At 38.1% G+C, this 18317-nt stretch overlaps 1 protein-coding gene across 4 annotated transcripts; it reads right to left on the minus strand.

The window, feature by feature from the left end:
- Positions 1-346: 346 nt before the first annotated feature.
- On the minus strand, positions 347-4794 carry LOC114265998 (calcium-dependent lipid-binding protein). 4 transcript variants are annotated; one of them, XM_082883108.1, is made up of 4 exons: positions 4627-4794; positions 4116-4341; positions 1274-1438; positions 347-641 (listed from the first exon to the last, which is right to left on the minus strand). In XM_082883108.1, exons 1-4 carry the CDS (start codon positions 4692-4694, stop codon positions 555-557), a joined length of 546 nt encoding a protein of 181 aa, XP_082739234.1. In that variant the 5' UTR covers positions 4695-4794; the 3' UTR covers positions 347-554. The 4 variants fall into 4 exon arrangements, with proteins under 4 accessions (XP_082739234.1, XP_082739236.1, XP_082739237.1 ...); XM_082883110.1 differs by having other exon boundaries at positions 347-666; positions 4627-4791; XM_082883111.1 differs by having other exon boundaries at positions 1346-1438; positions 4627-4789.
- Between the last annotated feature and the right edge of the window lie 13523 nt (positions 4795-18317).

An 18317-nucleotide genomic window follows, 5' to 3' on the forward strand; every position in this document is an offset into this window, starting at 1 on the left:
ATAGGTTAGAAAAACGCCACAAAAATATAAAACGACGTTTGTAAAATTCGTCGACAATGCGGCCGTCGTTGTATCTTTGTGACGTTTGAAAAACGCCACTAAAGAATTTAGACGACGTTTTCTAAAACGCCACTAATTCTTTACGGCCGTTAACAACGTACGTTAAAGGAGCTATCTCTGACGTCATAATGACAACATTTCACGACGTTTTTAAGAAAAACGCCACCGTTTCTTTCATTTTTTGAAAAAAAAATTAAAAATCATAATTAAATGATCTTTTGACTTTTGTTCAAACCAAACCTACATCATCCATCATCATCCATCACCATTCTCAAAATATATACCATAATGTGAATAAGCATTCATTTTTCAATTTTCCATAAAATAAATAAATAAATAAAACTCCTTTAAATACAATATGACAATACAAAATCATAAAAATAATAATATTCAGTGTGCTCTCCAAATTCTCTGAAAATAACTTCATCCATAGCTCTCTTCAGCTTCATCAAGTCATCAATCATCTTCACCAAAATGATGATTACATACCTGAATCATCCAATTCCTATAACTCCTGCTGCTTTCAGTTTCTTTCTCTCTTCTAGGATCATCTTTTCAGCTTCTAAGGCGGCCAATTGCTCCTGTATTAAATTGATGATACAACACCTGAAAATTTCACTATTTTCCTAATAAATAAACAAATAATAGCATTCTTTTCCTAACAAACACCAAACCAGACGCTAAATAAATATTATCGACGGAGAAAATTAATGCTAGGAAACACTAAATACAAATTTCAGCATCTAAGAAAATCACCATTAAGACACGTGGTTGTAAAGCCACAGAGATGCAGGAAACCATGGTAGTTGATTACTATGTTACATGGACTCTTAAAATAAAATTATATTTCCGTGTCGACACTTGGACAAGGTATGGAATACGTGTCTGATATTTTCCATCAGACATGTCTTACATATTTGTATTATATATATATATATATATATTGTTGTATAATTGTTACAGAAATGAGAAATTATTTTTGACATTGTATGTTACTTATAACGCTATTTTATCTTATATAGTAGTTTAAAAATATTAAAAATATGACACTTTTTTGCCAATCCGAATATGTATAAATTTGAAATTTGATGAGTCCGACCTACAAACATGCACTCACACCTCTGTATCCGAGTCCATGTAAATAGGTTGATTACAAATGAAAGAATATTCAAGAATGAAGAAGAGATCTAAGAACATAAATTGAAATGTGTACCTTAACAGTAAGAGTTCCTCTATCCTTCTTATCTTTTATTTTAAGCATATCAAGTGATGGAAGGAGTCTCACTTCAACCTCTTTTGGAGTTTTAGTTTCCAGCTCAATCAGCTTTAATTTTGCTATGCCCAATCGTTTGTCTTGCCCAACATCTTCATCGAAAACCTGTATGAAAGGATTGTGAAATTTATGTGCACACAGTCAAAGCAAATAGAAACTCTCCATTTCAAAAGAAGGGGTTGCAGCGGTAGTTACAGAAGAATATATTAATACATCCACATATATGTAAATAAAATTGCAATGAAGAAAGAAGATGAAATTTTACACCAGCATCAGAGAAACACAGTTGCCTATCTCATCAGGAATTTGACCAGTTAATTTGTTCCCTTGAAAATCCCTGAAAATATTTCAACAACAACATCTGAAGTTAGTATTATGTAAACTTGGTTACAATGAGCAAGAACACCAAATCAACAGGATTAGCAAAGAAAGCATACATGGATTGTAGATTCTTCAGGTCTCTAATTAGCAAAGAAATCATCGTTGTGAACATCATCCCAATCCAGCAACACAGTTGCTATGTTGCTAAACGACACCTTAATCGACATCAACGCTTTGCCTGTGTGAAGATAACACCATTCTCTCATCATCACAATAGCTTTCTATTATGGTATGATTTGCTTCACAAATGAAGGGAAAGTAAATTCTCTCCCTAGTAGCAAAAAAAAAAATGTTGCTTTTAAAAATCCAAGCAAATGGGGGAGAGAAAGACAAGAAAAACAACAATGTGAGCAGTGCTGCCAAATAAACCTTGGAGCTTGAATCATGTTTGCCATTAAAAATTTTTGAATGAAAAATGAAAAAACCTACACACTATAAAATACCATTAAACTAATGGAACACATATTTGAGTCTCAGTGGCATAAATCAGTCTCATAAACCATCATCAGGAGTGGCTGAACCTTTTTAGGCTTTGCTCTAATTCCCAGCAGTCTCAACACAAATCTAGCAAGCTCTCCATATAGTAATCCCGATTGATCCAACAGCTGCACATGATGACTCCACGAGTTATTTAATTAAACATACCTATCATATTATAACGACCAGACTCAACAATTTCATCTTGCAAATAATCAAATGGGGACACAAGGAAATTAAAGCACCTGAAGAAGAGCAGTAATGAACATGTGGAATGCCTGTGTATTCTGGTCTATCAGTATTGCAACCCGGCCAAAGAAGGTTACCACACCTTCCAACTGCAATCATTGTAGGAAAAAAAAAAATATATATATATATATATATATACATTATGGCTAAGAGAAATGGCATCAGTTCCACAAGTTTGTTAGCTGATGGTTGTAGTACACCTTCAGGGAAGAATCTGTCTTAAAAGAGGTATTTTGACAATAATTCTCAAACAATCAATCATATTCCTTCTACCCAAATGATAAATATGACTAAATAAAATAGAATAAAGATTGCCCAAAGGTATATTGGTTGATAATAGCCCAAATTAGTGGATAAATTAATGCAAATGATGAGTATTCCTTGGAATTATCTATCACATGCACAACAAATTGCCTGGGTATTATATTCATATTAGAAGCAAATTCAATACCATTACAGTAGCTGTCAGGAGCTGAAACTATGAGGACCAAACTTCACAATGACAAGAATGTATTAGACTATTAGTATGTCGAGTGTGATAACAAGTCATTATTACATGTCAATATTAAGAAAGCACCTTTATGCAGCAGCAACTGTTCTTGGGACCAATTGACCAAATTCTAAGCTCAATTCCTCTCAATGCTTTCTGGAGGTGGTACCAGCGTACCACAGGTAATTCCATTAACTCATCAAAGAAAGTTTGTAAATAAGTCATGGATTGCTAATTTGTTCTCATAGTAGAAAATCTAATCCACATCATGAGGAATGTGTATTTTTATTCCAACTATGACCTGTTTAGTAGTACTGAATGAACTTTCCTTTATCTTTCATATTAAATTAAAACATAATTCTGCAAAAGAAGATCCCTGCAGGCTCAATTTCTCCCTGTATTCCAGTCAGCCAATTTCCTATCAGTGCTGTAATTTTGATTTCGAATTGAATTCTTCATTTAATTGAATTTAATTAATTGATTCCTTAACCCAGTGAGTTTAGCAAGTGCTAAGTACATATAAATCCCATGGGATTTCATTATATTTTCTTGAAATTTTCTGGTTTAGCAGAAATTGAAGAACATAAAAGATACATTACTAGAAAACAAAGAGATTTTTTTTTTAAAAATTTTTTTATAACTAGCGCATATGCTAAACATCAACTACACAATACATTAATTAAATATATTCTTAATCAAAATTATAAAATCAATTGAACCAGTGAGGAGAGCAGAGGAGAAGACAGTTGAGGAGACCAGAGAAAAGCAGAGGAAAACTATACATGGATGCCGGAGGGAGAACTGGTGACGAAGTTGAAGCCGTTCCTGCTACAGGCAATCTGTGAGTCAACAGATTAGTAAACTTGGAACAACTAGAGGGAAACATGCCGTAAGTCTGCCCTTTACACTGTTGTGCATTTTCTCCTCTTTATTCAATTATTCCCAATATTTGTCAATTATTCTCATAATTTCCCACCCTTTATGCAATTACCCCAGTGCAATGGCCTCCACCCACATCCCCTAGGTTCAAGCTTTTTCATAAGAGATTATTACGAGAATAATTGCATAGAGGCTCAGTATGTACACAAATTAACTTTCCAAGAATGGTCAACAAGTAAAGCACCATCCCAGTAATTTCACAAAATAGCATAGTCAAAAGTGACCTAAAGGCATGTGGATCAAAACCTCAAGAATAAGAGACTGTGTCTCCTTGTCTTCTGCAATCAGCTCAAATGTTTGATTCCAAATGGGGTTCAGGTCATTGTCAATGACCTCTGTTTTAACCTTGAACAATGGTCGAATGTACACAACAACATAAGGATCAGATTTTCCAATCATTTCCATGTTCTTAAGATCATTTGCCTTCACTACTGTCACCGTAAGCTTTCCCTGTGGTCTAAGCTCTAGTTCACTGCATAAAAGGCACAAAGAAGTGTTAACTCCAACTTGCCATATAAAATAAAATAAAGCAAGAAAAAAGAAAAAAAGAAAAGAAAAAGTGTTATACTATCAATTCATGTGATGAACAAAACATCTAAAAATGAAAAAAATACTTGAACCTGACGATGAAAAAAGTGTGTCAATCACGATATACCATAAACAATGCAAATAAATCTTGTTCTTATGGTGCAAATCATTAGCCAAGTACAACTAAGAACCCTTCTTAATTAAAATATATATATGTGTGTGTGATTACCTTGTATCTACAGCTATACCACCTATAGGCACAACAATCCTGTGAGGCCATTGAATAAGAAATCTCATACCTGAAACATATGTTATTGAATAAGAAATTTCGAAATCCAGTATGAAGAGCGAGGAAGATAGTGAGTTGTTTGAGACCAGATCTGATGGAACAATAGAGGGAGAGAGAGAAAGAGAGAGAGAGGACGAGACCTGAGGGGCGGTAGCGACGGGAGGACCAGACCTTAGGAGGATTACCAGAAACCCAGTATTCATGATCTCGTCTCCTCCTCTTGCTTCGACTCGACTGGTCACGGTCTCGATCCCTGTCTCGATCCCGATCCATAATCTCGATCCTTTTTCACTCCTCAGTCTCGTAACCTCGCGTTCGTGCAACTCAACCGATCCATCTTCCTCTGCAAAATCATCAGAATCAGAATTAGAATCAAGAAAAACAAAAAATCATCTGGAAATTTCAACCAAATCGATTCCAGAATCGATGGATTTAGAATTAAATCTGACCAAGTAATCGTAATCGAACTGGTGAATCTCTCAAGAAGCATGAGAGAGACGGAGGAAACCCTAGATCTAGGGCGGAGAGAGCAAACGATAGAGAGAGAATGATAGAGACGGAAAGAGAAATGGGGGGACGGAGCACTGTTACAAAGTGAAACGCGTGTTTAACGGGTGTATTTTAATTTAATGCGTGTGTTTAACGCGTCTTTCACAACGTTTGTCCAAGAAACGTTGTCTAAGAAACGTTGTTATAGCCAGCTTTTCTTGTAGTGTTTACTTAACAAATTGAGTTCAAATTGTTTAGTTCGTTTATCATCCTAGTGCCCACCCAATACTAAATACTATGAGTATGTTTGGTTTGTATTTGTAGAGTAATTTTCGAGATAAAAAGTACGAAAACTTGTTTGGTTTGTCTTTTTTCAGAAATTGTTTTAAAAAATTGTTTTGAAAAGAGAGTTTTAAAAAAAGTGATTGATTTGATATGTATGAGAGAGAGATAGAGTGATTTTGAGAAGCAGATAACCAAACAAAATTTTAAGATTTTTTTTTAAAAAAAATTTGTTTGGTTTAATTACTCTTGAAAATTTGTTTGTAGAGAATTTTTTTCAAAATTTTTTCTGAAAACCAAAAAAGGCCTATATTTTTCGTTATTCGAAAACTAAAAAAAATGTAATAGACAAATTAAAAATATATATATATATATATATATTAATAATTGAGCATATAGTTAGTCACGTATCTTTGGAACTAATTTGATGATTTCTGTCTATGTAGATGCTTTGTCCAAAATACTACAATTGTCTAGTCAAAGATGCTTGATGTTGTGTTGTTTGGGGGTGTTTTAAAAATATTAAAAAGTCAAAAAGTAACTATCATATTTAAATCACATTCTCTTATTTAAATCACATCATTTTTTTATCACATCATTTCAAACTCAATCCATATTTTATAAAAAGTCAAAAAATACGCTTATTTAGAACATCTCAAATAACTCCTTAATAATATTATCTCGTATAATATTATATGTATCAATTAATACTAAAATGTGGTATAATTTAAAAAAAAATTAATATTTATAATTTGTATAACGAATGAGCTATTATTTATAATTTATATAATTAAGGAGATCAATAATGTCATAATTAATATTAATATACTAATTAATATATTAATGAATATACGTAACACTACCGTATTATCTCAACTAAATTATATATTTTTTTTGAATAATGTTTTAGAGCACTAAATTGAGAGTTTTAGAGCATCACTAATGATGTGGCACAGTGGCCCCCACCAAAGTGATTGATGTTTTTTTTTTTTTTTTTTAAACTCATTAGAACTATTAGTGGTCTAAAAATTAGTAGGATGAATCACCATTCACTTCTTCTTCTTCTTCTTCTTCTTCTTCTTCTTCTTCTTCTTCTTTTTTTTTTTTTTTTTTTTTTTTTTTTTTTGTAACTTCAATCCATTGAACTTTACATTCAAAAGAGAGAGAGTTAACTCCCGTAATTTCTATTTGTACAGCTAGGGGGCCTATCATGTAATTAAGGATGAATGATTCACGCAACCGGCGAGTGGCCCAACTTGACGTTTGACTTAAAAAAATTTGACAATAATGATTGAAACTTTTTTTTTTTTTTAAATTCTTAAAACTCTTTTTAAATTTTAATTATTGATGGTATGGACTCTATAAATTAAGATTTAAAAAAAATTATGGAATCTTAAAAGAAAAAAAAAAATTCTAAACATTTTTCAAAATTTAAAAGAAAAAAACAAGGTAAATTATACTTTTCATTCGTATGGGTAAATTATATTTTAACTAAAAAATTAAAAAATTATTAAAAAAACATATTCCCAACGAGGGTTTAAAATTAAAAAATCAAATTATTCATGCTTACGTAGTGCTGCACCGAGAAATTCTCCCCCTGCAAGACACTGCCTTAATGCAGACAAATCACAATTTGTCTTCTCATTTAGTTGTTTTGCTTTCTCACTCTAAAAAAAAAAAAAAAAAAAAAAAAAAAAAAAAAAAAAAAAGAACAAAAAAAGAGAGGAGTCAGCAATAGAGGGCCATTTTTAGATTTTGTTTAGATAATAAATTTTGATAAATTTTTTTTGAAAAAAAATGTGAGAAATATAATTATATTTCGCTTATTTTTTTAAAACTTTTAATTATTTATTTTTTAATTTTATTTTTTAATATTAGATATCTGAATCAATTTACACGGATCTCAATTAGGATTGGCTTGGCATTCATAAAAAAGATAAAAAATCAAAAAATTATTAAGCCTGTGTTTGGCAAGTGAGTTTGCAGGTTTTTTTGGCTATTTTAGCCACAAAAAACAAAATAGGCTATTTTAGCCATAACAAACAAAACATCACATCCAACCCATAATCATTACATTCTTCTCTCACAAAAAAACTCAAAAAAGTCAAAAAGCCAAAAAGCCCTTCCCAAACCAAGCTTTTAAGCCCAGGCTAAAATAGCCAAAAAAGCCAAAAAGCCAAAAAGCCAACCCACTTCCCAAACGGAGGCTAAAAAAAATCAAAAAAATTATCACTATTCACAAAAAAATATAAAAAAAATAAATTTACAAAAAAACAGTATGAGTCAAAAAGATAGTCTGAAGTGATGTGTTGTTGTCTGCAGTGCTACCAATACAAAAAAATACAAGTTAAAAAGTTATCACTATTTAGCCCGTGGGAGCTCATCACGGGTCCTGTTTTGATAATCTGAACCGTCAATGTGTAGAATTCGTCGAGTACTATATGTTTGTAAAAAATCATGTTGATCGGACATTGATAAATATATGATCAAATCAGTTTTGTATAAAAAAATAGACGTGCACAAAGTAACACCTGACAAAAAACTAATCTGATCAGATAGCTATCGATATCCGATTAACATGATTTTTTACAAAAATATAGTACTCGACGAGTTCTACATATTAACGGTTTTGATTATCTAAACGGAACCTGTGGTGGGCCCCTACGAGCCGAACAGCACCGTAGACAATTTAGTTCTATACATCTTGATGTCAATCGTATGCATGTCGGTACCATCACTGTTAGTAAGTAATTTTATATTTAGGAGTAAAATAGTAATTTTATTATTTTATACAATATTTTAATACATATTTTTCATAAAAAGTTAAAAAATTATCCCAAATAATTATTTTTTTCTCTATTTTTTAATCTAAAAAAATTAAAAATACACTTATTTAAGATATAGTAAACAACCCTCCCGAACTTTCCACTTGCGAAGGCCCATTTGCAGTCGGAGTAAATGCGAATCTATACTTACTTAAATCTATACTTCAAATACATCTTCACAAATATGAAAAATGATGAGAAAGACAAATCCAAACAAAACACAATCAATAATTGAGGGATGGCTAATCCAATAAGAAGGAATGAGGGTCATGCTCATGGAAAACAATAAGTGGATTGGCCCGGAGAAACTAACCCACTAGAAAAAAATCACTCATGGGTACGACATTATCACTATGCTTGGTTTCTTTTTCAAAAATATTTTTCAAAAAATTTTATTTTTTTATTTTTTGTATTTTTTTGCTTTTATTAATTTTTTTTAATATTTTAAGAAATTTTCAAAATTTTTAGACATACTTACCTTAGATATATCTAAAAAATAAAAAAATTATGAAGAAAACCTTTTAAAAATTTACTAAATACTCAAAATACAAAAAAAATACGAGAATTCAGTATTTTTTTATATTTTTATGTATTTATTAATTTTTTAAAATATTTTTTCACAAATTTTTTACTTTTTAGATATATCTAAGTAAGGTGCATCTAAAAAATAAAAATATATATTTAAAATTTTAAAAATATTCATTAAAAATAAAAAAAATACAAAAATTAAAAAAATTAATTCAAAAAATTTAAACCAAACAGCCTGATTGTTGTTTTGTCTTTCACTAGAAGTGGCAGTTCCATGATTGACCCGGAGTTGGATACTGACATCAAATTTTGAATTTTTGACCAGTTACTTGCATCACGTGTCTCCTTGTGCACAAATTAGCTACGTAGATTCAAAACACCACGTGTCTATCTATGTCGATTGTCTATGTGATAATTAAATATATTTTATAATTTATTTATTATTTATTATTTTAAAATCATATTCATTTAACTTTTTATTATTAATTCAATACATTACAAATATAAAATTTTTTTAAAAAGAGAATAATTGTACTTTCTCATGAGATTTTGATTTTTTCTGTTTCATAGGAGATCTAATGTATCCGGGAAAAAAATTTATTCACTTTCCTTGGTTACACTTTTTTAAAAATACTTTTTAAAAAATTTTACTTTCTTATTTTTCATATTTTTTTTATTTTTACTAAATTTTTTTTAACATTTTAAGTAATTTTTTTTTTTTACTTTTTAGACATGCATAACATAAATATACTTAAAAAGTAAAAAATTTATGAAAAAAATATTTTAAAAATTCACTAAATATCAAAAATACAAAAAAAAACCAGAATTCAGTACATTTTTTTATATTTTTATCTATTTATTAATTTTTTAAAATATTTTTTCACAAATTTTTTACTTTTTAAATACATCTAAGTAAGGTGCATCTAAAAAAGTAAAAAAAAAGTTTAAAAGTTTAAAAATATTCACTAAAAACAAAAAAACATGAAAACTAAAAAACTCAATTTTTAAAAAACTCAAATCAAACACACTGATTAGAATTTTTATAATATTGCATTAGAATAATGTTGTAATATTATTTATGTAGTTAAAATATTTTAGAAAAATTTCTCTGTAAATCTCATCTTGAGAAATGGTAAACCATTTAGTTTCAAGGGTTTTTTTTATAAATTAATTAGTCCTATTGATTTTGAAAGAGTAAATTTAATATATTATTTAAAAATAAATTTATGATTATACCCTTATTTATATTATGTTTCTTCTTCTTCTTCTTGGATAAGTCAGGTGTTCCTGCGCCCTCTCCCAGAACTTGTGGAAGCCTCTGATGCCAAAGTAGGCCCAACCTACGCCTCTTCATCGAGCCAAGCTATGCACTCATCAGAAAGGATGCAACTGAAAGTGGAAGCGGGGGCCAGAAGCTCTCTCGTCCTCCATACTGTGGCATACCGAGCTAGTTGTACGCCTCGGACTGAAAATGCAGTAGGGTACTCTATCCCTTCTTCCGGAAAAGTCTGATCATGCCCAAATTGGCACCGGAATCGAAACGGGAAGTAAAAGACACGGTGTGTCAGGCCAACCAACTGAATGCCCGGCTGGTGAGACATGTTGTAACTCATCGCCGGCAGATTAAGCCAGGGGCAGCGCCAAGCAATGTTGACGGAGGATAGGTTGCACATCCATTCACACTACCATCCCTCGTTTGGGGCATCAATTAGTCGTTGTCGGAAGAAATAGTCGCGTGCTGAATATGCTGGACATGAATCCACCACTCTCAACTTGTTCATCAACCATATCTGGGGAGGGATGAAAAATGAGAGATTAAAGAGCAGAGAGGTGTACGCGGAGAGAAAAGTGAGAAAAGTGTTTTGAGAGAAGAACCGAGCCTGAGGGCCGAGTGATGTGAGAAATATATGTGAGATAGGGAGGGAAACATTACCTGTAAGAGTAGTGGACTCCCCGCGAATCTAGTCGTCTCCCGGCGATGGAAGGCATCCAAACCAATCAGTGTCTCAGCTAGTGTCATGGTAATGCAGCTCTTGCCCTCCTTCAAGCCATGGGCAACCTCAATCAAACGGACCCTAGACCCTCCAAAACCTAGGGCAAGCAAGAAATGAGATAACAAGCACAGACAAAGGGCGTGTTGCCGGAAACTCTGCCAAAGATAATCACCGCGGTCACCGGTGTCAGAAAACCGTTGAATCAAGCTGGGGATGTCCAATTCTCCGTCGCGAATCAAATACCGAGCATCATGCAAAGTGAGCCCGTACATCCGTATTAAGGCTTGGATATGGCCGAAGCAGAATTGGGGCAAGATCTCTTCATCGCGCTGAGATTCCATCAACGCTTGGAAATCTTTGAAAGTGGGGCACATCTCTTGCCCGCCAAAGCTAAAAACATGAGTTACCGGATTCTAACACCTAGCCGCGGCGTGGAGGAACGGAAAACGCAGCGAGGTGCGGCTCAGCGTGAATAGTGCATTTATTCCGAAACCTCGAAAATTTAACTTTTCCAAGCCATCCAAATCTGCGAGCCAATCGGAGAGTTTTTGGGAAAGAAATGCTTCCATTTGGGGGGAAAATTGAGTTAGAACAGAGAAACAACGAAACTAGAACCTTTATAGAAGATAAGGCAGTGAATGGAGGACAGATGTCGACGTTTTGGAGGTTCTGCCATCGATGGCCGGCAGCAACACAGTGATGGCCGGCAGGGGATCATCAATGGCTGGCATGGGGTTATCAATGGCCAGCATGCCATTCCCCATGGGCGGCAGCCCCTCTTTGGTGTTCACTGACCTCCTGTGTGAAGATTCAGCTATTTTCAGTAGTTGAATTCTGTTATCGGTATCCTCGGGGTCTTGTTTTGATTCTTTTCAGGCTTGACATGTCCGTTTAAGTTGTATGTATGTTATTATCGAGTTGTTGCGCCTTGTTTATCGAGTTGTACGCTTGTTGTTTATCGAGTCCTTGCAATTTGCTTATCAAGTTATGTTTACTTTGCTTGGCCTGTGAGGCCTTGTGTTGTTTATCGAGTCGTTCTTTGTTCTTTCGGTTGTTAGTTGGTTCACTACCTGTTTCAGACCAATGCTTTTTGTATATGCAGTTTTCAAACAAAGATCAATCTCATTTTTTTGCTATGTGATGCGATGCGATGCTTAGAATGTAAAATGCAACAACTTTTGAACCAAAAAGTTATTTTCATTCCCAGCATGGTTTCTTTTTGCAAAAGAGTACAAGTTTTAAAGAAAATAAGACTACCTAAGGCTATACAATGTGCAAAAACTACTAGCAAAAAGAAAACAAAAAAAAAAAAAGCATCTAAATCGGTGCCACTGAGCCCAGGGATTCAGAGGCCCTCTTCGTCCTCTTCCTCGGTGGCGCAGACTCTGGAGCATCGCCACCATCAGCACCGCTGTCTGAAGCTGGATCAGAGCCTGAACCGGAACCCTCCTCAGCCTCTCCAGCCTCACTGTCTGTAGGATCCCAGCCAGCATTGTCGTCTCCATCATCAGATGACTCAGACTGTCGACTCGGTGCCTCAGCCTCCTCTCTCGTCTCATCATCATCATCGCCCAGAACGGGCTCTGAAGGGCCACTCTCGCTGCGGGTACCTCTAGCTCTATGTCAGCCGCGTGTCTAAGCCTATCTCCCTCTCCTCTCTGCTGCTAAGGGAGGCGCTGAAGGTCCTGTCTCTGCTCCTGCTAGGGTGTCTGACGGGCTAGCATCTCAAAAGGAATCTAAAAAGGGCAATTTATGAGAATGCATTAGTCTGTGTACATGGGATGCAAAAGATGATGTGCCGTGAGTGGTAAATGATTGCAGATGATGTGCTATAAACAGTGGATGATTGCAATGTATTTGCTGTGAACAATGGATGATTGCATTGTATGGGCCATGAGCAGTAAATGATTGTAGATGATGTGCCATGAACAGTAGATTTGCAGTGTATGCATGCTGCGAGCAGTGTATGGGAACAGTGTACTAATGCAGTGTTTCAGTGCAAAGTATCAGATCAGTGTAATGTGGAACTGTGTAAGTGCTAGTGTGTCAACAGAAGATTTTGTCGCATGAAGTGCAGTTTGAAGGAACTTACCGGCATCCTATAAAGGCTGAGCAGATCCAGACTCGTCTGTACCATCTCTGTCAAGGAAGCCACTAAGTCAAGGGCCTGCCCCATGTACTCTATGGGTGCCTGCAAGTGCATTGAAGGGATCAGTATTCTATAAAGCATAGTGAAAAGGAAGTAAATACGCAAAATGTAAAATTCGGTGTATACCGGAGTCGGGCCTCGAGTCCCGACAAGTGTGCGACCAGCTGGTGCAGGCTCAATGGGGATCTAGCAAGTCTCTCCAGAACATCTCTGGTAACTCACTGTAGTTGGCAGTTCTGGCCATCCAGTCTCCTGCCTCACCTCATGATCTCTCCTCCTACGAGATCTGGTCGCTCTGCCTCTCCCTCTCGCAGCTGGAGTTCTTGCCCCTCACCTTCGCGAACGCCGGTCAGAGGCGGCATCAGATGCGTCTGAATGAAAGTCGCGTAGTCGCCCTCCATGCGAAAAAGGTCTGCATCTAGTCCTACCATGAACTCGATCACCTCCTCTTCAGAAAGCCTGTGTGTCACTTTCATAGACGCAAGAGGTGCCATCGGTATAAACGGGGCAGGTAAGCTCAAGGTCTGGCGTACAAAGCGCCCGCTCAAGAACCAAGCACGACAAATCGGTCCCTCCAGGAGGATGCGGTAGCGAGCCACGACCCTAGCGCTCTTATATGCGAATCTGACCCCTGACGGTATCACGTCCCACGGCTGCCATGCAATCTGAAGATAAGAAAATGAATAGATGATTAGTCATTATCAATTGACTACTGTGTGTATCAAACTAATTGAAAAGCAGCACGACTATGTTTTGGGTTACCTCGTGCGCCGTAACAGTGTCAAAATACTATCGGAAGAACATGAAGCTCTCTCGAGTCCTACGACGGAGCAGGCCCTCATACACCCGAGAGAACGGGACTATCGTAGGGGTCTCCACTATGGGCTCTAGGGCAAGAGTCGGAAAGTATGCGTAAACCCATAGCTGCAAGGAAAACGAGATCAGTACAATGTATGAACAAAGTACAGAAAATGCAGAAAGCAGAGCGCAATACAATGCACTGAAAATGCGAGTCTAGAGCAAAGATTAGACTTTGTGTGTGTAGTGTGTGGCGTGTAGTACAGTGCATGAGCAGATTCAGAAAATACGAAGCAGAAAGCATACAATGTATGAGCAGATATAGAGAATGCAGAAAGTACATGTGTTGCACAAATGTAAAACAGAAAATGCTGAGTAGAGAATGTAAAGCAAAAGGGGGAACTAAGTTGTATACCTCCCAAGCCCGCCAATAGCCACCAATCAACTTCCTACACATGCGAGAGGTCGAGCTTATGTATCCATACAGAGTGGTGAGACCGGCTCCACCCCAATCATAGAACGGGACTCGCTGCAGCACCACCAATGCGCTCAGTAGATACAAACCTACGGTATTCCACCTGTTCGAGAACAAGGTGGTACCGAAGAGGAACACGAGAAAGCCCTTGGCGTACTGCTCGGTCTGCTCAACGGTCTCGAGCTTCTCTCCTCTAAACTACTCCTCAAACCAGCTGTATTGAATCATACCTGACCGAAGCATCGGTGGCTATGCCCCGAGTAGTACAGCCCATGCAGCCTTCCACTCTCCCATGTTAGGATCGAGGGGAATCGGATCACCTCCTACACCTAAGCCAGTAATCATGGCAAAGTCGTAAGGACTCATCGTCATCTCCCCCGCGGAGGAGAAGTGGAAGGAGTTGGCGGTATCTCATCACCTCTCCAAAAGAGCCCCTAAGAGAGGGCGGCTCGCTGTGACTCATGTCAAGCTGAAGCAAAATAAACTGAAGCCAGTCTCGTTGACGATGTCATGAACCCCAGCTGGAAGCTCGTCGCACCAATCCCGAGCAGTCGTGGTACCGTAGCCTTGGAAGGAGCGGGATTCATCCTGTGTTAATGCATGTGATGCAATTAGACTAAGAAATGAAAGCACAATTGAATGCAAAGTAGTGATGTATGAAGTACAGTTGACATAGGCTCTCTCAGTAAGAGGTCGTCTGGCACGTCCTCGGCGAAATCAGTGAAGGCCTTGATGCCTCCCGCAACTGGTATAATGTGCGTCTCGGGGTGGTAGCTCGTCGAATCGAATGGGCGAATGCTCGGCGGTAATGGCTCGGGCTCGACCGCAGGTTCGGCCTCGAAGTCCACTGCAAACTCTGCTGGAGATAGTGTGGGGAAGCCCCCGTCATATGGGACATCGTCTGCCATCTGAAATGGATGCAAAATGAGCAAAAATAGGAAAAAGGGTGAAGCTTTGAACAAATCAAACCCTATGAGAGACAAAATTCAAATAAAGTTGAAACCTGAGAAAATTGAACTAAGCTTGTGAGAAACTCGGGGGGAGTCGACCTTGAATGGTGGAAATGACGAAAGAGGCGTCTAAATCAAATTTTGATTGGTTCAAATCGAAGAGAGCAAGAGGGTTTTTGCGAAGAAAATGTTTTAGGGGTGTTGGGAAACGTGTAGAACGCCAGGATCTAGAGAGAAGGCACACCTAGAGGGCAAGGGAAATGATTTTTGTGCAAGGGATTGTGAGCAAATGAAGTGGTTTTGGGTATACATAAAGAGCCACGGGTCAAAAGACATTTCTGCCCAAATCTGCCATCGATGGCCGGCAGTGGCACATCGATGGCCGGCAGTGTACAACTGATGGCCGGCAGGGGGCCGGCGGCATCCCCTGATGGCCGGCAGGCCTCCACCACCTTCCCCTGCCTCTTTTACCTTGATATGTGTCCTTGGGTTCCAAGAAATGCAGGGTATGTTCGAAATTTGATTCAGAATACATCCGCGGAAGCCCAGAATCACATTCGTAGTGCGCGAAGGTCGTTGCCTTTCAACCCACACAAGGTGTATCCTTTTAAGCATGGTGCAGCTCTCCGATAGGTGAATCGGGAGTTGCCTTTGAATTGTTTCTATTATATGCTTTTATTGTGACATAGAAAGAACATCGCTTTTATTGATGCATGAAGTATTGTGGAGAAGTGGTTTGGAAATACTCTTCTGATCCTGGAGAGCGCTCGCGATCCGCTGATAGTCACTTGAAAAGGAATAAACACTCCGGTCGGGGGTGCCGGAATTAGCACTCCGACGAACAAGTTAGTCTCTATACTCAAGAATGCTTGTATTCTAAGTTAAGCACAATAATTCTCACATACCTTTCTTAGTCTGTTGTTCCTTTATTTATACTTGTTTCCTGGGCCTCGTGGCCAGGCCCACTTGTCACTCATTATCCTCTTATTTACTCAGCTCCATAGCTCAGTATCTATTCGGCCTATATATTATATTCAGCACCCTTATCGTGCAGGGTAGAGCCATGTAATATCTGTCTTCTAGAGTACGCTTCTGATTATTCCAATTATCCGGCTCCCACAATTGCCCCCCAAACACCTCGCTAGCATCAGTTAGTCGGTGTGTTTTGCTAGAAGTCAAAAATTCGGCGGTTAATCCTCTTCCCGATGCGTGTCAGAATGCGTACGTGTTTTTTGGTCACTGTAACGCTTTCCCGCCCCATTCGTGTTTCTCTCGCATTTATTACGATTTGAAACTCAAGTCCCTTCGAAAACATGCTTTTTCGAATATTTGAACCTCCTGGACTGCCAGTCGGTATCTCTTCTTCGACGCGTTTTCTGCTACTCCTATCCGTTCTCTCCTTGTCTCCTTTGCCTTTCGTAAGTTTTCTTCTCTTCTCCTTGCAATCTTGTTTTCCGCTTTTATTTTTGATTTAGAATATCATTGAGTCCTTACTAGAATGGCTAAGCATTTGATAGACCTCCTTTCCGAGGGTCGAATTTCTGGGTTCCAAAGACATTTTTCTATCCCTGAGGATGTCCATCTTTCTCTGGTAACGGACAATACCCTTGATATGGAGAGGGACGACCAAAATACAATCGTCTTCCCTTTCCTGTCTATTGCAGAGGGCAGAGTTTGCTTTCCCCTACACCCATTTCTCAAGGCCGTCCTCCGCTATTGGAGTCTGATTCCTTCGCAACCCAATGTGAATTTTTTTCGAATCGTAATGGGAATCGCAGAGTTGAACCAGTGTCTCAGGATCAACCTTGGCATTCCGGCGATTCGGCACTGCTATGCTTTAGCCAAATCCTCCGGTTGGCTCGGGCGCTACTTCCTCAGGGCCAAGGACACTGACCATCACTTGGTAACGATGCTTGCCAGCTCTAGCAAACGAGTTGACGATGTAATGGTCAATGTCCGAGGCAACTGGGAGTTCGGCGAAGGCGAAGATCGCCTAGACCCTATTCCCAGACGGAGGGGTGAACCAGGTTGCCGTGTAACTCCTTGTTTGTTGATCCTTCTTTTATGCGGCTTTTTCTCCAAACCTTACCCTTTGTTCTTGCAGGCAATAAGTTGAAGAGGATTTTGACCTCGGCTGACGACACAGTCCTTGCAGAAATTAAAACTGCACTAAAGTACTTTGGCCGTCCAAACATACAGAAGCAAGGGAGGGATGCCCATATTCTCCTGCGATACAAGCCTACCTACACTACGTTCTCGGCCGCAGACGACATCCTGATCCCAACCGGCGAACAACACCTTACGGCTCTTGTCTTCCCCAGTTTCAAGATCCTTAGGCAAATTGGTCTCGAAGCTTCTGATTCGGAGCAAGGCTTAGAGCCGGTTGTCGAGGTAGATGTCGAATTAACTAGGGAGTTTGCCGCCGAGGCCGAAGCAGTCGACGAAGCTCTAAAATCAGTGTTTGAGGCAGCCGGTCTTAACCAGCCTAACTCACCATCCACTTCGGGTCGGGCGGAGTTTTCCTTCGGAGATATTTTTACAAACTTGGGAGACCTTCCCGGCACTTTTTCAAAAGGCATGGCTGGGGAGAATCTCACGCAGATGGCGAGAAAGAGAAATGCCGAGCAAATGGCTGCTTGAAAGAAAGCCGAGGCCGCTCTTTCTGAGCCTACCCCGGTTGAATCTTTACAACCGGTTATTGGAGAAGAAACGGCGCAAGTTGTTGTGGCCGAGATGGAGAGGGCTGAACAGCAGGTTATGGAAGAATGGTTGGTTTCAGAAGAGCAAGGCAAAAAACGTTCCGCCAAGGGAGAGGCCGGCTCAGAGGATAGCCCTGCTGACAAACGGCTTCGCTTAGAGGAATCCGACGTGGTTGTCCGCTTCGTTGTTCAACCAAAGATCAAAGACACGCCAATCTCCTCTGACGCATCTGCCATGAAGGATCCAGCCGTGGCGTTGAGCTTGGTCGCCTCGGTTTCGCTACCAGCTAACAAGGCCACCTTTCGAGAAGAGCCAGATTTGGTAGCTATAGCATTCCCTACCCAGTCGGCCCTTCTGGTATGTATACGATACTTTCTTTTTTGCTCGTTTGGTTTGGTTTGCATACGATGTTGCTTGATGTGGTGATCCAAACTTGTTTTG

The sequence above is a fragment of the Camellia sinensis genome, chromosome 8 (genome assembly GCF_055761805.1).
Source record: "Camellia sinensis isolate YWXY chromosome 8, ASM5576180v1, whole genome shotgun sequence".
Lineage (NCBI taxonomy): Eukaryota > Viridiplantae > Streptophyta > Magnoliopsida > Ericales > Theaceae > Camellia > Camellia sinensis.